This window comes from Schistocerca gregaria, chromosome 4 (genome assembly GCF_023897955.1).
Source record: "Schistocerca gregaria isolate iqSchGreg1 chromosome 4, iqSchGreg1.2, whole genome shotgun sequence".
Classification (NCBI taxonomy): domain Eukaryota; kingdom Metazoa; phylum Arthropoda; class Insecta; order Orthoptera; family Acrididae; genus Schistocerca; species Schistocerca gregaria.
The window spans coordinates 521,308,427-521,328,088 of record NC_064923.1 but is presented as its reverse complement, the minus strand read 5'-3'; the positions used below and the strand labels follow the sequence as shown (position 1 = coordinate 521,328,088).

Below are 19,662 nucleotides of genomic sequence, written 5' to 3'. Positions count from 1 at the left end.
ACTACTACGCGTGCAAGATATTTCAATCAAGACAGGGACAAGGAGAGCCAATTGCGACATGGGCAAGCCGAATAGATGAAATGCAAAGGGATTTCAGGGAAGCAGTAAGCAGAGTTACGGCTAGGGAGAACTTAAAGGGCGCAATAGAACTGGTTGATTCACTAGGAAGAGCATGCTTTATACAAGGGTTAAGCAATGATAGAATACAGACAATAGTAAGACGTAGAGGCAATGAAATCACGCTAGCAGCGGCCGTGGAACTAGCATTGCAAGAAGAAAGTGCAATACTGTCAATGAAAGAGCGGGGACTAGCCCCAAGAGTAACTTTCAACCGGGGAAAGGAAACGGTGAAGAATACCAGAGATATTAGAGATTTGAAATGTTTCAATTGTGGATTGAGAGGGCACATGGCAAGCAAGTGTAGAAAGAATAGGCCAGAGGGAAGAGTACGGATAATGATGGGCAAAGAGTTTACGAATTTTTGTTACGGGTGCGACAAGCCAGGACATACAGACGCGGAATGCCGGGTAAGATTAAGAAAAATTCAGCCGATAGATGCAAGAGACTTTAGAGGAAATCATAGGGAAGCTGATGGAGGGTTACGAGAGTGGAGGTGCCCACAATGTAATCTACCAGGGAACTGTGGAGTTCCGTGTACGAGGGTAAAAGACGTTGCTTGTTTCAAGTGTAAGCGGCCGGGACATTACGCGAAAGATTGTCACACAGGGCCCTGGCACGCATGGAGAAAAGGCAGGGTGCCAGTATCGAGCAAAACCGGTAAAGTGGTGCAGGGAAACTAAGAGGCGGCAAGGCCGCACAGTCGGGCCTTGTTGCGATAGGTAAACCCTCAGTTAGGGTAATCGACTGTGCAAACAGAAAATGACGTTTTGGTTTTATACTGCATAGAATTAAAAAGATATTTGAAGTTGCTAATAGACACTGGAGCACAGTTGTGTCTGCTCAAGAGAACGAGTATTCCGATAAATAGTACACTTGCAATTAATGAAGCGGAAAGGCTTCAGCTAAAAGGTGTAACCAGTGAGGCCGTCAGCACAATAGGTACGGTACAGGTACACTTAAGTGTGGACGGTTCTGAGCAAGTAGGGCAAAAATTTCACGTGTACGGGAGAGGATTAGATATTCCGTACGACGGACTGATAGGCAGAAATTTCTTGACAGAGCATAGAGTTAAGTTAGACTATGCAGGTAAAATAGTGAGACTAAAAGCGCGAGATATACCCTTAGTAGTAGAGGAAGAGCCCAAGGGACATGAGAACGAACAAGATTCAGAAGTAGGCGGGGAAATAGGGCCCCGAGAGGAAAAAATAATGTTATTAAAGGTGGAAGGAAATGTAAAAAGGGGAATCGAAAAGGAAATGATTATTCCTAGGCAGGAGATTGCACAAGGGGTACATGTACCTGAAGCGTTAGTAAAAGTGCGAAATGGGAAATGCATAGTAAGTGCATTAAACTTGTCAGAAGACAGAGTGCAGTTAGGAAACGTCAGGTTAATGACGGAAGAATTAGAAAAAGTAGGGAAAATACGCGAAGTAAAATGTTGTACTAATGTCATAGGAAAGACAGAAAGTCGTACTAGTGTGTTGCGAAGGCAATTAAGAATGGATCATTTGAACGCTGAAGAGAAAAGCGCTCTAGCAGAGGTTTGCGCGGAATATGGAGATGTATTTCATCTACCAGGGGACAACCTGTCCTATACTTCCGCAGTGAAGCACAGAATACCGATTGCACCGGAACACGCGGGAAAGGTAGTAAACGCTAGACCGTACAGGATCCTGGAAGCGCAAAAGGAAGTGCTAAGGGAGCAAATAGAGCAGATGCTAAGAGATGACATAATTGTCGAGAGTAAGAGCGCTTGGAACGCACCGTTACTGTTAGTTCCAAAGAAGCTAGACGCTAGTGGCAAACAGAAATGGAGAATCGTAGTGGACTACAGACGATTAAATGATATCACTGTAGGCGATGCATTTCCACTTCCGAATATCTCCGAGATACTGGATCAGTTAGGGCAAGCTAAGTACGTCTCGACGCTTGACCTCGCAAGCGGGTACCATCAAATATTGACGGACGAGAAGGACAGAGAGAAAACGGCATTTAGCTCAAACTATCAGCATTACGAATACAAACGAATGCCGATAGGACTGAAGGGAGCCCCAGGATGTTTTCAGAGACTGATGAATACAGTCTTGGCAGGTTTACAAGGAGTGAAATGCTTTGTATATCTAGACGACATAGTATGCTATGGGAAAAACCTGCAGGAGCATAACGAAAAGCTCCGGGAAATATTTGACAGGTTGCGAGAGCACAATTTGAAGCTGCAACCAGACAAGTGTGAATTCCTGAGGAAGGAAGTAATCTTCCTAGGTCATTGCATCACTGACAAAGGAATATCACCAGATATGGCGAAGGTGGAGAAGGTGAAGTTCTTCCCACAGTCAAAGACAACTAAGGAACTAAAAGGGTTTCTCGGATTGATAGGTTACTACCGCCGTTTCATTGCTAACTTCAGCAAGATTGCGAAACCTCTCCATGAGCTCTTAAAAAAGGGAGTGGAGTACCGATGGAGCGAACGTCAGAACAATGCGTTCGAAGAACTAAAAGAGAAATTAATAAACCCTCCGTTACTTCAGTACCCTGACTTTACGAAACCGTTCATCATTACAACGGATGCGAGTAACGCAGCCTTGGGTTCAGTGTTATCGCAAGGTAAGAAGATTGGCGAAGACTTGCCCATCGCATATGCATCCAGAGCATTGAACAAAGCCGAACTAAATTATAGCACAACGGAAAAAGAGTTGTTGGCTATAGTTACGCAGTAAAACAGTTCAGACCATATGTATATGGCAGAAAGTTCACTGTAGTGACAGACCATAAGCCACTAATGTGGATATTTAGTGTCAAAGATCCGAGTTCGAGACTCCTGAGGTGGAGACTGAAACTCGAGGAGTATGATTATGAAGTAATATACAAGCCAGGAAAGTTAAATAGTAATGCGGATGCGCTGAGTAGAATAAGGCATGAAGGGAAGGAAGAGATAGATGCGAAGCAGAAGGTGGAGACAGAGATCTCGGCAGCAAAAGCAAATGGGGGAGAAAGTTCCGTAAACGTGCGGCAAGCACAAGTGTCGAGTGAAATAGAACAGGAAACGGATAGTGGTGAGGAAATTAGTCCCGAAGAAAAAGAAAATATACTAAAGGAAATGCATGACAATCCCTTGGGAGGTCACCAAGGAATGCACAGGACACTCGAAAGAATTAAAGCATACAAGCAGTGGTGCGGAATGGAGCATGACATTGAAAATTACATTAGGAAATGCCCATCGTGTCAAAAGAATAAAAACACGCAAATGAAAACTAGGATGCCCTTAGAAATTACAGACACAGCAGAAACAGTATTCGGAAAGTGTGCGATGGATATAGTGGGTCCACTAGATGTATCTAATACAGGAAAAAGGTACATGTTAACATTCCAAGACGATCTGAGTAAATTTACCTTAGCAATCCCAATTGACAAACAAGATGCCGAAACAGTAGCTGAGGCATTTGTGGAAAACGTAGTATTAAGGTATGGAATTCCATCAGTATTATTAACAGATCAAGGGTCTAACTTTCTGAGTGATGTATTTAAAAGTTGAAGGTAAAGCGTATAAATACTACAGCGTACCACCCTGAATCAAATGGTGCACTAGAAAGAAGTCATAGAACTATTGTAGAGTATCTCAGACACTTTGTAACAGGAGATCAAAGTTCTTGGGACAAATGGGTACCGTATGCAATTTTTGTGTTCAACACTACACCACACAGCAGCACAGGATACACACCATTTGAATTACTATACGGAAGAAAGGTTAACATACCAGGAGTACTGCAGCAAGAAACACAGCAGGTAAGTTACAGTTATGAAATGTATGTAAATAAACTAAGAGCGAGAATGCAGGAAGCCCACAGAGTGGCCAGAGACTCGATTATAAGAAGTAAGAAAATCAGTAAGGAACAGTATGACATGAAACAAAATCCAAAAAACTTCAAGGTAGGAGATAAAGTATTACTGCACGATGAGTCGGTGAGACGGGGTAGATCTCGGAAATTAGATTCACAATGGAGAGGTCCATTTGAAGTAGTAAAAGTGGAAGGTCCTAACGTAGTAATAAAAGTTAAAAGAAATAAGGAAACAAAAGTACATGCCAACAGGCTGAAACAATTCTTTTAAATTTCAGGTATGGCACTCAAGTGGCAGGTCGTGAAATGCGTCATAGTGATAACAGCATACTACATCACTGCATCAGAGCATGCAACAAATGAGTACCAAGTGACGCCATTTCCGAGTTCATCAGGACTATATTACGATAATAGAGGACAGGTAGAAATATACAGTACCACATGGAGAATAGTCACATACGTAAATCTAGATATAATAACAGAAAGGTTTCAGAATGCAGAGAGGTATGGTAGGGCAGCGGTACAAAGGTGCCGAGAAACACTAACACAATTAAATGTAGGATTAATAGAATGCAGGGTACTAGACCAACAAGTAACCCATCATGTGGAAAAAATCACAGGATTGCAACTTTTAGTACAGCAGCTAACGAAACACGAGACCAGAAGGAAGAGAGGAGTATTCAACTTCGTCGGGCAGGTAAGTAAAATACTGTTCGGGACGTTGGACGAAGCAGATGCAGCATACTATAAGGAAAGAATAGACGCTATGGAGAAAAACTCAGAAGGGTTGTTGAGGCTAACAAAGGAACAGGTGGCAGTGGTAAGAGCCACATTGGCGGGAGTAAACAGGACGGTATATACACTAGAGTCAAATGAGCACGTTCTGAAGACAGGTATGCAAAGACTAGAACAATTCATGAAGGAATACGTGAAGGAAACCGATATAGGGTTTAAACGTGTAGCGTCCTTCGCCACAGTAACAGAGCAAGTATTACAACTATCGGCAGTGTTTGATCAGATCGAAGAGGAATACGAACAAATGATAAATGCCATTGTAAATGCTCAGAAGGGAATACTACAGCCTCATATAATTAATCCAGTCCAAATTGTAAAATACCTAAGTTTAATACGGGAAGAACTAAAAGATGTAAAGTTTCCTGTTCCTCTTACAGAGTCCTCAGGTTATCTGTTGTTAAGAATAATTGATTTAGATGTTTTCATCTCGGGTAGCATACTAGGATATGTAATTAATATTCCATTAATAAATAACAACAATTTCAATTTGTATAGAGTACTCCCACTACCAAAAGAAATTCCAAACATGAAAGGTAAATATGTGTACATACAGCCAGAGAAAGAATTCTTACTAATAGATGAATCCAAAAGGCAGTACGCGAAACTTTCTGCGGAGGAACTAAAATGCAAGGAGCTAAGTAAAAATAGGAGACTGTGCAAACAAGCATTCGCCTTGCTGTCAACATTCGACCACGAAGAGTGCGAAGCCAAATTGTTGCAACCGGTAAGAGAAATTCCGGAAGATTGTGTGCGAAAAATAGTCGCACTGAATCAGAGCCTTTGGACTCATCTAAACAGTAACGAATGGCTATATGTAGCACCGAAGGAAGAAGGCTTAACAGTATTGTGTGGAAGGGAACCACCAAAGGACCTAGTAATAAAAGGGGTAGGAAAAATTAGTTTTTACAGTAAATGTGAGGGGTATGGCACTAGAGTGTTCATACAAACAGATAGAGTGATTCAGAGTAATGTGACGAAGAAAGACATAGTTCCGCAGATCAATCTAGAATTCGATTGTTGCGTGGTAAACAAGGAAAAAAGGAATGTCTCAACGTTAGCATTAGATTTGCCATTGGACCAGGTAATAACACAGTTAGACGACTTGAAAGTCGCAGGAAAAAGACTGGATGATGTCCAGAAGATGGTAGAGAGACAAGAGGAGGAAATGAAGTACTCCAGGTACTTCACACATTACTCCATAACTACGCATGTATCCATATCAATAGTTATTTTAATCATAATAACATGCTGTTGTAAAAACTGTAAATGTTGTAAAGACTGTTTTAAAAGTATATGGAAATATTTTGAAGACAGTGATTGTTGTGGAAAAGTATGTATAAGAAATACCATAGTGAACCAATACCCAGAGACTAGCTCAGCTAGAAGACACAGTAATAAAGAGACTGAAGAGATAGTAATTTATGAAAGATGTGGAAAAGACCAAGGTGATACGGTCGCTTTCAGAAACAGACGTTAAATAACTGTATTTGAAATGTGTAATTGAAATGTAACTGTATTTGAAATATGTAATTGAAATGTAACTGTATTTGAAATGTGTAATTGAAATGTAACTGTATTTGAAATGTAATTCTAATTGAAATGTGAATGTATGTATCAATGAAAGTGTCTTTTGATTTTAATGCAAATGCTTTTGACATAACTGAATGTTAGGCATGTATAATGTAATTGTATTATTGTGTGTTTAATGAATTTGACTTTACTAAATGAAAATGAAAAATATAACATATCAGATGCTAATGTAATAAACAAATCTGTAAAGCATGTAATGGAAAAAAAAATAAAAGAGTCACAATTGACGCTACTCTGAGGAGTAACGCCAATTTCCCTGGCGGGGGAGGTGTTGTAACCGCAGAAAAGCCAAGTCTAAATGCAGTTGTTCTCAGACGATACACCAGAAATCATACGGGGAGATAGAGTTAACAGGGGACGCCAGGCGTGTCAGAGGGGTCACAAAAGATAACGACGCAGCCAGATAGCCGAGGCGGCGGTCCAAGCGGCCAGGCAGCTGCGCGTGATAAGCAAGGAAGCAGACTCAGCTATTAAGATAAAAAGGGCGCTCTGGGCAGGTCCCTTAATAAGCAATAACTTACAGTATCAACACTCTTGGCTAGAGGGAGAAGTCTGGGAGCAGAGAGAGAAAGAAAGAGGGCCCTAGGTGGGGGCCGCACTACGTCATGAGGAGCCAATGAAGGGCTCGGGACGCAGTGCGTGACCATATAGGGAGAGGCCCCTCTACCCCTCCACCCAGCTTCTGAAGAAAAGTACTGAAGTTAATACTAAAACAATCCCTAATAAGGAAAAGTTGCACTCGACGCTACATCATGCCAAGCGCTGGCGGGGTCGAAGGGGAAGAGCTAACAAAACTCGGAGGCACGCCGCTCCGGGGATCTCTCTCTCTCGGGTTTAGGCAGCGACGGTAGTCAGCGTGAGTAGCAGCCGACTTGGGCTGAGGGCGGGCTGCAGGCAGACAGTTGGAGATAGTCGCCGATGAGCGTTTAGGCAGCGACCGCGGGACTCTGACGTAGGGTGCTAGTGTGGGCAGCAAAGTGCTGGAAAGTTCTATCAGGCAGCTAGAACGGTGGAAGTCAGTCACCGTCTCTGTAATGGGCTTGGCTATTCTGTAGGTACAATCACTACGCAGTTAGGATGATCTGTATTCTTTATGAATAAATTAGAACTTTTATAACGTCCATACGAGTTTACTTCTACCAACATCCTAGCCTTGTACCTTAACACCAGGGAATTTAACATCTTAGCCAGATCAAAAGTCTCCCTCTCAATTAGGTCAACCGGCTAATTCCCGTTTACGAACCGTGTCGCTCAATCCCTCGCAAAACCCACGCTTGGGACGCGACAAATTTCAATTGATGAGATCATCCCTGGTGTGAATTTCTGTGGATTACTTAAAAACTCTGTCCCAATACTTGGAAATCTGAGACAAGATCATGGCTTATTAGAACTCCATCATGTGATTCTCAGACAGTGCTCTGCTACTGCTGACATGTTGGAAAATATCAGTCAAAATGGTCTCTAGTGTTCTCAGATAAAATCTTCAATAGTGTGCACTGTCTATCCAATAGAAGTATTTCAACATTGACATGGAATCGGGTTTATGTCAGGCTTCAGCAAACTAAGATCATCTCTGATGCTTCCCAATAATGCTCATGTTTTACTGGGGATGTAAAGCAGATTTTACACAGTTCTTCTTCAAAATGTGCCCAATTTTTTGCAATAGGGCATGCATATATGGTATAAAGGCAATGGCTGACTCTTCCTCTGTGACTTCTTCCTTTTCCACAGGTTTTACTGTTGTGACTGGGTGGAGAGTGCACCTAATCTGCCATTCTGGGTACTAATTGTGAGGTGTTAAAGCCCATGGGGCAGTCTCTCTGCATCTGAGATGGGTCATGACCTGTGCACTAGAGTTTTTAGTACTCCATTCCTCTGCAAAGTGTGGTGGCTGCTGTATGTATGCAAACACAGGTCAATGTGCATTTTCTTCCAATACTCACCGATTCTGCAGTAAAAAATGGGGATTACCCTTTGAAATTTTAAAGCTGCCTCCCGCCGTAGCCCCAAGGGGCTGGGGTGGCAGAGTAATTTTAGCACCAGGAAATGTCCCCCTCTAAAATAATCAAATTCAGATTCTACAGTTTTTTGTGTGTAGCTTATTTTTCGAGTTCTTCTGGTTAAATTTACACCTTGTATATTACAGCAACTGATTTATTGCTCCCAAAGGGAGAATACAGACAATATTACATTAATTAAATTATGCATAGAGGCTTTTGAGCAGTCACTTCTCTAAGCACAAAGTGAATGGTGCAAACCATAATACATGGTACAGTAGGAAGAACTGATTTCCATACAGTTCACAATCATCTGCAGGGAATATATGTATGTGTAAATGTAGATCTAATATTGGATGTTACTCAAAAGAAAATTTTGATTTCACAGATAAGCACTTTAGAACAGACTCCTTCATTTTCACTTTTATTTTGTTTTAATTTCACAGTCAATTGATATCTTTTATTAGTTTTGTAATTCTTATTCTAATAGTCTCTGCTTCCCTTCACCCTAAACCCATGCACACTTGCAGTTATGCAGGAGCACAATTTTTTTGGCACGTTATGTCTAATCATGCTGTTTTTGCTGGTGATATAGTCAATATAATGAAGAATAACACAAAGAAAACTGCACAATTGATGTCCTTTCAGAAGTCTGCATGGATTGCAAGTGGCCTCATGTATGGCAAGGTGTGGGTGTGGGGTTGTTGGTGGGGGGGTGGGGGGATGGGGTGGGGTGGGGGGTGGGGGGGGAGACATGTATGCAGGACTGAAGATGAGTAACTGAAGTCAGTGATGTGATATAAACACTTGTGCATAGAAATTGTGGCAGTGCATTTATTACCCACTGTAATCTTACCCTCCCTCACAGCATGAGAAAATTTTCAATCTCTTAATTAGTTTCAAAAGCTTTGAGAGGTGTAAGATATACAAAATACTTTTTTTTACTTATCTACATTTCCTTGTTGTTGGCTGCAGTATGTCTAGGAGTAGATTCTTGAGGCTGGAATGTTTTACTTTGTGGGTACCAGGTGACTAGATAAATATTAAGAATGCCTGTTGCCTGATTTCTGATTGTACCTCTTTTTTTCTATTATGTCACACTCTTCTATATCACACTGACTTTACAATCTCCACTTTCAAAAGAACCAACAATTACATTGTTATTGTCCAAATTAAAAACATGTCCAATTCCATCAGAGACGTGCTCACTACTCCTAACATTTTGTGACACTAATAATATTCCAAAGAGTTTTTTAAATGAATCCAGAAATAAATTTCATAATTATCATTATATTTTGCGATTAATAGTAGGAATTTTAAGTATGCCAGAGATTTCATAATTTCAAATATTTCTAAAAGAAGAGCAATTTCAACTGCACACATGGAGCCAGCACATATCAATTTTAACAAATTATTTTCTTTTCATCCATTTCAGCCTGAAGTCAAATGCAATTCATTTAGTTAAATGGCTTAGGTAATGTTCACCTATACAAGATTCGAAAATATTCCTGGTATCGACTATCTCTACTTAAAAATGAAAAAAAAAAAAAAAAGAATAAAGGTGATCTTAGCAGTGTGTGTCCCATTACACCATTCGTGCTGCCGCCTCTCTGCCAATGATATCATGCTATAACAGACAAAGCATCACCTGGCAGAAAAGCACATTATGAACTGCAGACATCCAAGGACAAGAGGTTTCCCTGTTATGCACCTCTTTGTAACAGTGCACGGGGGTTACTCCAAAGCATGCTAAAGGTAGTGTCTCCAACTTCTGGAATTTCCTGCACCATCACTGAGCTGTCCACATGACAAGTGCAGTGATTTAGTGTTCCTGTGGTATTTAAATTTATGCTCAAGTTACCCTATTCATTATCATAATTAAACAGCTTGCTACAGATAAGTGCACAACCAGTGAAGACACCAATGATGAATCATTTTTGTGTGTCTATAAAGTGAGCAGCATTGCAGCCTCCCACAATGCTCAGGGAGAATTAGTAGGTGAGACTGATACCACATTTCAGGGCAACATTATTTAGCACCTGCCTTGTAGCCTTGTGTCCTGAATATGGAGTGTCCATTTGTCTCGAATGTGGAGTGCCCACTTCAAGGAGCCCATTAAATTACAGTGTGTGCGGCAAAATCCAAACTCTTTTTTGTGAACTATAGACCAATTGTTATGGCACCACACGTGTGACCATTATAGATTGAAATACTCAAGTGTGTTAGATTAGCTTCACCTAAAGTACCTCAAATATGTTTATTTGTATTTTGTATTTGTTTTATCACTGTGTCAGATTACCTTACTCACAGTCCCTAAGTTCATTTATTTGTATATTTCATTTTCATTTGATCATTGTGTTAGATTTGCTTCACTCATGATACCTCAACTTAGTTTACTTCTATTTTATATTTTGCTTCACAACCGCTGTGTTAGAGCAGATAGACATGGTACCTCCAAGTCCATTTATCTGTATTTGTGTATTTCCTTGACCACAATGTTTGATTAGTGCTCACCATACCACAAGAATGTTAATGATGTTTAACTTGCTGTCTTACAAAATTGTATAAACTGATTCCACCACACTTGGATGGTGGTATCTTCATGTGTGCTCATAATGCCTTCATGAGTGGTGGGATTACCCCACCAACTCAATTGAGAGTTTTTGTTCACAGAAATTTTTGTGGCAGGCTACTCTCATAAATACAATCTTCATTTTAGTTGTGCCTGTTAATGTTCCAATAAAGCCACTGTTTTGTTTTTGTACATTTTTATTATGTTGTTCCCATGCTTTATCCATCTGTTTTACTATCCACACCAAGCAAACCCATATCATCTGCCTCTCATGTTCAGTGAGGAACACTATTCTCACAAAATAAAAAATAAAACATATTTACTTAACCAGTCAGATAAAGACACAAATGGCAATTCACTGTCAGGATACAGAGAAACTGCAGTTAATCTTACAAAAAGATTTTTGCAAAATGTCCATAATCCATTCTGATAGATGTTTAGGTATGTGGATATTATATTAGAATGATTTACAATAATTATTGGATGTGCATAATATGAACAATACAATTTGTCACACATACATTTGTCATCCAGGAGAATGACATAAATCAGTGAAAAGAATCTTAATTTAAGAAATGCTGCTAGAAAAACACCAGCAATCTTACACATGTTTAATCAACAGAATATAAAACAATTATATAATTGTCAAAAGGAAAACAACAAAATGGTATCACATGTGACCTTTTCCTACACAAAACTCTGATTCACCAGATTACATAAATGTAAATTCAGTGGGAGTATATGAAATACAACCTTATTCAAACAGAAGCACTCTTTGACCTTTCTGTACGAATATGTTCTTTAACTTACACACTCAGGTGACAGAAGTCATGGGATATCTATTAATACTGTATCATGTTGAACATTCTTTTGACTGTAGTAGTGCAGCAGTTCAATGTGGCATGGACTCAACAAGTCGTTGGAAGTCCCCTGCAGAAATACTGAGCCATTCTTCCTCTATAGATGTCTATAACTGCAAAAGTGTTGCCAGTGCAGGATTTTGTGCATGAAATGGTCATTGAGATTTATGTCTGTGTTGTGGGTGACCAGATCATTCACACAAATTGTCCAGAATACCTTTCAAACAAATTGCAAACAATTGTAGTCTGGTGACATGCATAGGAATATGAAGTCAATGAATGGCTGAAAATGGTTTCCAAGGGGCTGAACATAACTATTTCCATTCAATGATTGGTTCAATTTGACCAGGGGACCCAGTCCATTTCACGTAAACTCAGCCCACATCATTATGGAGCCACCAGCAGTTTGCACAGTGCTTTGTTGAGAACTTGGGTCGATGGCTTCACGGGGTCAGGAACACAGTTGAACCCTACCATCCCCTTTTACCAGCTCAAATTGGGACTCATCTGGCCAGGCCACAGTTTTCCAATAGTCCAGGGTCCAACTGATATGCTCATGAGCCCAGGATAGGTGCTGCAAACAATGTCATGCTGTTAGCAAAGTCACACATTCGTCGTCTGCTGCCAAGGCCATTAATGCCAAATTTCACTGCACTGTCCTAACGGATCCATTTGTCATGTGTCACACACTGATTTCTGCAGCTATTTCAGACAGTGTTGCTTGTCTGATAGCACTAACAATTCCATGCAAACACCACACCTCTTGGTAATTAAGTGAAGGACATCAGTCACTGCAGTGTCCTTGGTGAGGAATAATGCCTGAAATTTGGTATTCGTGGCACACTCTTGACCATGTGGCTCTTGGAGTATTGAATTCCTTAACAATTTCCAAAATGGAATGTCATTCCTTTCTAGCTCCAACTACCATTCCAAACTTCAACGTCTGCTAACCCCTGTCATGCAGCCATAATCGTGCTGGACAATTTTTCACATGAATCACCTGAATACAAATGACAGCTCTGCCAATGCACTGCCCTTTTAAACCTTGTGTACATGATACTACCACCATATGTATAGCTGGATATCACTGTCCCCTGACTTTTGTCACTTCAGTGTATGCCTTAATAGCAAGTATAATACGTGATGAAATGTGAACTGTGCAGTCTATGGTCATAATTTGAATGGAAAAAAAGAAAATAGAAAGAAATACTTTAACATTTTATTTTACAAAATATTTCCTATACTTAACAAAAATTGTGAAATAGTAAACTGCAGGCCAGTTTAATATAAAAAATATAACTGTTATTAGCATAGTGCTGTATCTGAGTACTTGTCATCTTTCAGTGGGGTAATGGCCAACTTCATGTGGAAATAAATGTGCAATCCTTCTGTGAAAAAGGAAGGTACCATTGCTTTCCACTACATATCTTTCTTTTAGACAATACCTGCCTGGTCTTCTCTCTCAAAAATCTCATAAAATTGTTGTTATCAGTGGTTTACATTCTCCCAAATGAATGATATATATGAAATTTGTGTTGCTTTTAAGGCTTACTGTGCACTTCTCTGCCTTTTACTCTTATAGAGAGGGAAACATTTGCATTTACCTTCAAGTTTGGCATTCAATAAATAAATCTAAACATTTCATTTATCTTGGTCCATTATTAGCAATCTTACACTAATTTTTTTAATGCAGATTCACATTATAAAGAATGAGATAGATCTTTGAATAAGTACTCACGTTTAAGTGGCAAAAGTTTAGAAGCTGACTCATACGGGGACTCCATCCAGTAGCATACCCCAGGCATAAACAATTGTTTGTTAGCCTTGAGAAATGATTGATCTTTCCACCTGTGACCGCACACCTATTAATGAAAATCCATGAGATTGTTCCAATTTGAACACTTGTTAATATGAAACATGTATAAATAAATTCTTATACACTGGGATTTGCAAAATTTCATCTGCATGGAGTAAGAACTGACCTTTGCACCAAATGGCCAATTTTTCCATCTGTGACTGCACAACTATTAATGAAAATCCACTATATTATTACAACTGGAATGCTTGTTAAGATGAAACAAGAATAAATAAATTCTTATGCACTGGGATTTGCAAAATTGTAGTTGCAGGGAGTAAAATTGTCATTCAGACCGCTATGAGCATCAGTGCCAAATGATGTAGATTGTCACCTCATCCTGGAAATATGGCATTAATTTCACAGACCTTATAACTGTAGCACAACAAACATAAAGTAAGTATCTTTATCCAAGATTGGTGACATTTTACGGAAGCTCGAAATTTGGCACAGACTTCAATGAGAGATGTTTGTAATAGTTTCCACTATTAAACTCTGTCTCAAAGTGTGGTGGAAATTCAAAATTAATTCTAGGTATATGTAAAGTATATCAGTAGCAGTACACAATCAATACCTTCAATGTTTGATAGCAAAGATCTTAGCAATGACAGTAACACTAAAGCAGAGTTAATAAGCAAAGTTTTCTGAAATTACTTCACTGAAGAATATCAGTAAACATTCCAGGATACAAATCAAGATCAGCTGCCAACAAGAGCAGCTTAGGAGCAGATGCCCTCAGTGAAACAGAACATCTTAAGCCACTTAATAAAGGAAAGTCTTCCAGACTGTATACCAATTAGGTTCCTTTCAGAGAATGGTGATGTAATAGTTCCATATTTAAAAATCATATACAACTGGTCACTTGACAAAAATTCCATTTCTAAGGACTAGAAAGTTACATAGGTCACACCAATGAAATAAACTAACTCCATCCAAACGGGCCTTCAAAGGTCCAACGGTACCGACCAGCCACCCTGTCATCCTCAGCCCACAGGCGTCACTGGATACGGATATGGATGGTCACATGATCAGCACACCACTATACCAGTTTACGAGACTGGAGTTATTACTTTTCAATCGAGTAGCGTCTTAGTTCGCGTCACAAGGGCTAAGTGTGACTCACTTGACAACAGTACTCGGCAGACTGGATGATCACCCATCTGACTGCTAGCCCAGCATGATAGCACTTAACTTCAGTGATCTGATGGGAACTGCTGTTAGCACCCGTGGCAAGGCAGGTCACACCAATACCCAAGAAAGAAAACAGAAGCATCTATTGAATTACAGCCACATATCACTGACATAAATTTGCAGGGCAATTTTGGAATACATGCTATATTCAAATATGACGAAACACCTCAATGAAAGTTATCTATTGGCACATGGATAGCATAGACTAGGAAATTATTAGTCTTGTGAAACACACCTGCCCCTTTATTCACACAAAGTAATAAATACTATTGACAGGGGATTTCAAGTTGATTTTATATTTCTAGATTTCCATGAGGCTTTTGATACCATTGCTCACAAATGACTCCCAATCAAACCATTAGCTTATGGAGTATCATCTGAGTTCTGTGAGTGGATTTCACAGTTAAGGTAACAGTTAATAGTAATAGACAGGAATCCACTGAGTGAAACTGAAGTGATGTCTGAGATATCCCAAGAAAGCATTACAGATCCCCTGTTGCTCTTAATCTATATATAAATGGTTTAGGATATGATATGAGCAGCCGTCTTAGATTGTTTGCAGATGATATTTTCATTTAACACTCACTGACTGCAATATCAATACAAATTACAAAATTATTCTGACATGATAACTGCAACATTATCTTAGAAAATAGTTTAAGGAAAGGCAAACCTACGTTTCTAGCACTTGTAGACTTAGAGAAAGCTTTTGACAATGTTGACTGGAATACTCTCTTTCAAATTCTGAAGATGGCAAGGGTAAAATACAGGGTGCGAAAGGCTATTTACAATTTGTACAGGAACCAGATGGCAGTTATAAGAGTCGAGGGACATGAAAGGGAAGCAGTGGTTGGGAAGCGAGTGAGACAGGGTTGTAGCCTATTCCCAATGTTATTCAAACTGTATATTGAGCAAATAGCAAAGGAAATAAAAGAAAAATTTTGAGTAGGAATTAAAATCCATGGAGAAGAAATAAAAACTTTGAAGTTCGCCGATGACATTGTAATTCTGTCAAAGACAGCAAAGGACTTGCAAGAGCAGCTGAACGGAATTGACAGTACCTTGAAAGGAAGATTTAAGATGAACATCAACAGAAGCAAAATGAGGATAATGGAATGTAGTCAAATTAAATCAGGTGATACTGTGGGAATTAGATTAGGAAATGAGAGGCTTAAAGTAGTAAATGAGTTCTGCTATTTGGAGCGCAAAATAATGGATGATGGTTGAAGTAGAGAGGATATAAAATGTAGACTGGCAATGGCAAGGCAAGCGATTCTGAAGAAGAGAAATTTGTTAACATTGAGTATAGATTTAAGTGTCAAGAAGTCATTTCTGAAAGTATCTGTGTGGAGTGTGGCCATGTGTGGAAGTGAAACGTGGACGATAAATAGTTTGGATAAGAAGAGAATAGAAGCTTTCAAAATGTGGTGCTACAGAAGAATGCTGAAGATTAGATGTGTAGATCACATAACTAATGAGGAGGTACTGAATAGAATTGGAGAGAAGAGAAATTTGTGGCACAACTTGACTAGAAGAAGGGATCAGTTGGTAGGGCATATTCTGAGGCATCAAGTGATCACCAATTTAGTATTGGAGGGCAGCGTGGAGGGTAAAAATCATAGAGGGAGACTAAGAGATGAATACACTAAACAGATTCAGAAGGATGTAGCTTGCAGTAGGTACTGGGAGATGAAGAAACTTGCACAGGTTAGAGTAGCATGGAGAGCAGCATCAAACTACTCTCTGCACTGAAGACCACAACAACAACAGCATCAAGTGAAAAGTAGCTATTAACCTTAACAATAAATAGTGTGAAGTCCTCCACATGATTATTAAAAACAATTCTGTTAAATTTTGGTTGCACAATTAGTGATACAAATCTAAACATCGTTGATTCAATTTGATACCTAGAGATTACAATTACTTAAGTTGGAACTTTCACATACAAAATGTTGTGGGAAGCAAACAAAAGACTATGTTTTACTGGCAGCAAACTTATAAAATGCAACAAATCTACTAAATAGACTGACTACAGTATGATTTCCCATCCTCTTCTTTAGTATTGTTGTGTGGTACAGAATCCTTAACAGATGATAGGATTGACAGAAGGCATTATAGTGAGAATGATCATAGTAACAAAACACTAGAAAACAGAACCCACACAGTAAGGTTTAAGTATTCAGTTTTCCCACTTGCTATACAAGATTAAAATGCTTGAGAAATATTCTGAAAGTTGTTCTTTGAATCCTCTGCTGAGCACTTGGATGTGAAATGCAAAGTAGTGATATTGACGTAGATGTAGATCCACCCTTCCTTCAAAGATTTTCACCATATCTCTAATCTTAAAAATATCATTTAATGTGACTTATTCAATTAAAGACATAAACTCTGTAAATGAGCTGTGTTCATGTTATGAACTTTATTTGTAAAGGTGTGCCTCGATCACATAAACTGTACAACTCACAACTACCAGTTTTAGCTATTGCCATCTTCAGCTCTGATACAAATAGGAAAACAGTGCTGTAACCAACTAAGACCAATTTGCTGCACCAAAATCTATAACAAGCCTAATAACATGCAAGAAAATATCAACATGATTAAAAGTCATGCGTACCACTCATATATACCATAAAAATATTCTGATGTAGGTATCAGTATCAAAATATATATCTAGTTACACAGTAAGTGCTTCTGATGGCCTGGATCTGTGCAGTACTTATATTAATAACTGAGGCCGCTATAGGTAGGGAATATGAGTAACCAATACCATAAATCTGTCATTAAAATGCAATATGCATAGAAATTAATTAAAATTATTTCATATGGGAAAATGAGTGTCTCACAATAAAACATGAAGTGACAAACAATATTTGGAATTAAATCAGTGCTTTAAATCTACATTAAACATGTAAAGAGACATAATACAAAGCTAGTAACCAGGCAAAATTAATAACATGTAATTGTATAAAAAGCTAGAATAAAAAGTTTAGAAGTAGTAACTCCACATCTATAAATCAAAACTTTTCAGTATGGCAAAAGAGTTAAACATAAATATAGTGTAAGATAATAAACAAGATTGTGACTATTAATTAAAATCTCAGTGGTTGATAACATAGTCAGAGTGGAATCTCAGTGTGCCACCTGCAGCTTGTCTGTAAGAGGTATTTGCTTTTCTATAGCAGAGCTTAAGAAAGAATGCCCAGTCTCCTCGCCACTGGTGGCCAGTGCACACAACCGTATGCCATGCTGCTGCAGTGCTCAACACTCACCATAGTAGTATGTTTCTGAATACATCAAAATAAGCATTCAAATTAAACTCATTCTGTTCACTCAGCATGCAGCAACAGGGAAGTATTCGCTTTTGTGACATTTATGAGTTCCTAACCAGGAGGGAATTTTATTATATCATCTGTGTGCTTTAATAGTTTAGTTTCTGCATGTAATTTTAATATCTAATAGCCAAAGTTCTCACATTTTCGTTTGCATCAGAAAGTAAACTGATTTTGTGACATATTACAAATTCCTAACCAAGGGGGAATTATTTGGTTTCACCTGAGTGCTTCGGTACTTAGGTTTTTGAATATCTGAATATTATTAGATGATACAGTTCATGTGTTTTCTTCAGGGACTCCAGTAGAGTTGTGCAGCACATGACAGTAGTCCATTTATCTGCCTGGTTTAGTTTTCCATGGTTTTTAGTATGGACAGGGACTGTGGTTGTTGTGTGCAGATGTGAGCCAAGTTGGTGACACTTTGCTCTCAGCTTCAGGCTGTGATGGCTTCGGTTACACAGCCTGAGGCTGTAGTAGATGGGCACCACTATTGTGGACTGGCCGTGGGGTTCCAACAGACATCCAGCACATCTGAGCCCTCCGATCAGTCCTCCCCATTGCCAACCCAATTACTGCTCACACTGAGGCTGACCCTTCACCTGTGGTCAAGCATGAGGTCATCCCGGGACAAACCAGGAGGCGAAAGAGTTCCCAGGTGTCTGCATGTAAGGCCTCTCTGGTTTGTCTGAACACACAGGTTCCAAGTGCTGTCTGTGGCTGACACTGTTGCTGAGCCAGATGCTGTTGCCTGTCCTGTTTCAGAGGAAACCACTCAGCCTGCAAGATCCATGCAATCACAGAGGTGTTATGGGGGCCCTTAGGGACTTCGCTGACAAGAAAGGTAAGAAAACCAATGTGCACTCCATGTGCACACTGGGTGGAGTCATTCCAGATGTGGAAAGGGTCCTCCTGGATGCCATGAAGAGCACAGGGTGCAGCCAACTGCAGGTGGTTGCTCATGTCAGTGCCAATGATGTGTGTCACTTTGGATTGGAAGAGATTCTCTCTGGTTTCGAGTGGCTAACAGAAGTGGTAAAGGATGCCAGTCTTGCTTGCAACCATTTGCTGCATAGTCAACAGGACTGATTGCAGACCTGTGGTACAGAGCTGTGTGGAGGGTCTGAATCAGAAGCTCAGACAGTTCTGCGACTGTGTAGGCTGCAGATTCCACCAAAGGGTGGTTGGGTTTCAGGTCAGGTGTCCACAATACACAGGAGGCGACTACATGGGTAGCAGGGGCTGTGTGGCATGGATTGGGTGGTTTTTTAGGTTATAGGGTCTCGGGAAAACACAAGAAGGGCTTCAGTCACAATGGGTGCAGACTGAACACAGGAAGAACGTAGATACAGGAACCATCGGTATAACAGTTGTAAATTGTCGTAGCTGTGTTGGGAAAGTTCCAGAGCTCCAAGCACTAATAGAAAGCACTGATGCTCAACTCTTTACGGGAATTAAAAACTGGCTAAAGCCAGATATAAGCTCAGCCAAAATTTTTGCGAAGAACTTAATGGTGT

General features: G+C 39.7%; 2 protein-coding genes across 4 annotated transcripts in view; one reads left to right on the top strand and one right to left on the bottom strand.

Annotated features, from left to right (window-relative positions):
* The window catches only part of LOC126268028 (integrin alpha-PS5-like), a 554,707-nt gene that overhangs the window by 426,248 nt on the left and 108,797 nt on the right, over positions 1-19,662 (bottom strand). For both annotated transcript variants that reach the window (XM_049973448.1, XM_049973449.1), the window contains exon 4: positions 13,509-13,632. In XM_049973448.1, the coding sequence (XP_049829405.1) occupies positions 13,509-13,632 (124 nt within the window). The remainder of the gene's footprint in view (positions 1-13,508; positions 13,633-19,662) is intronic.
* The window catches only part of LOC126268029 (uncharacterized), a 52,224-nt gene that overhangs the window by 17,885 nt on the left and 14,677 nt on the right, over positions 1-19,662 (top strand). The window contains exon 1 of one of the 2 annotated variants that reach the window (XM_049973450.1): positions 18,911-18,989. The exons of the other annotated variant lie outside the window; for it this stretch is intronic. The gene's annotated coding sequence lies outside the window, so the exon portion shown is untranslated. Of the gene's footprint in view, positions 1-18,910; positions 18,990-19,662 lie in introns of those variants that run through there. 2 annotated transcript variants of the gene reach the window in all.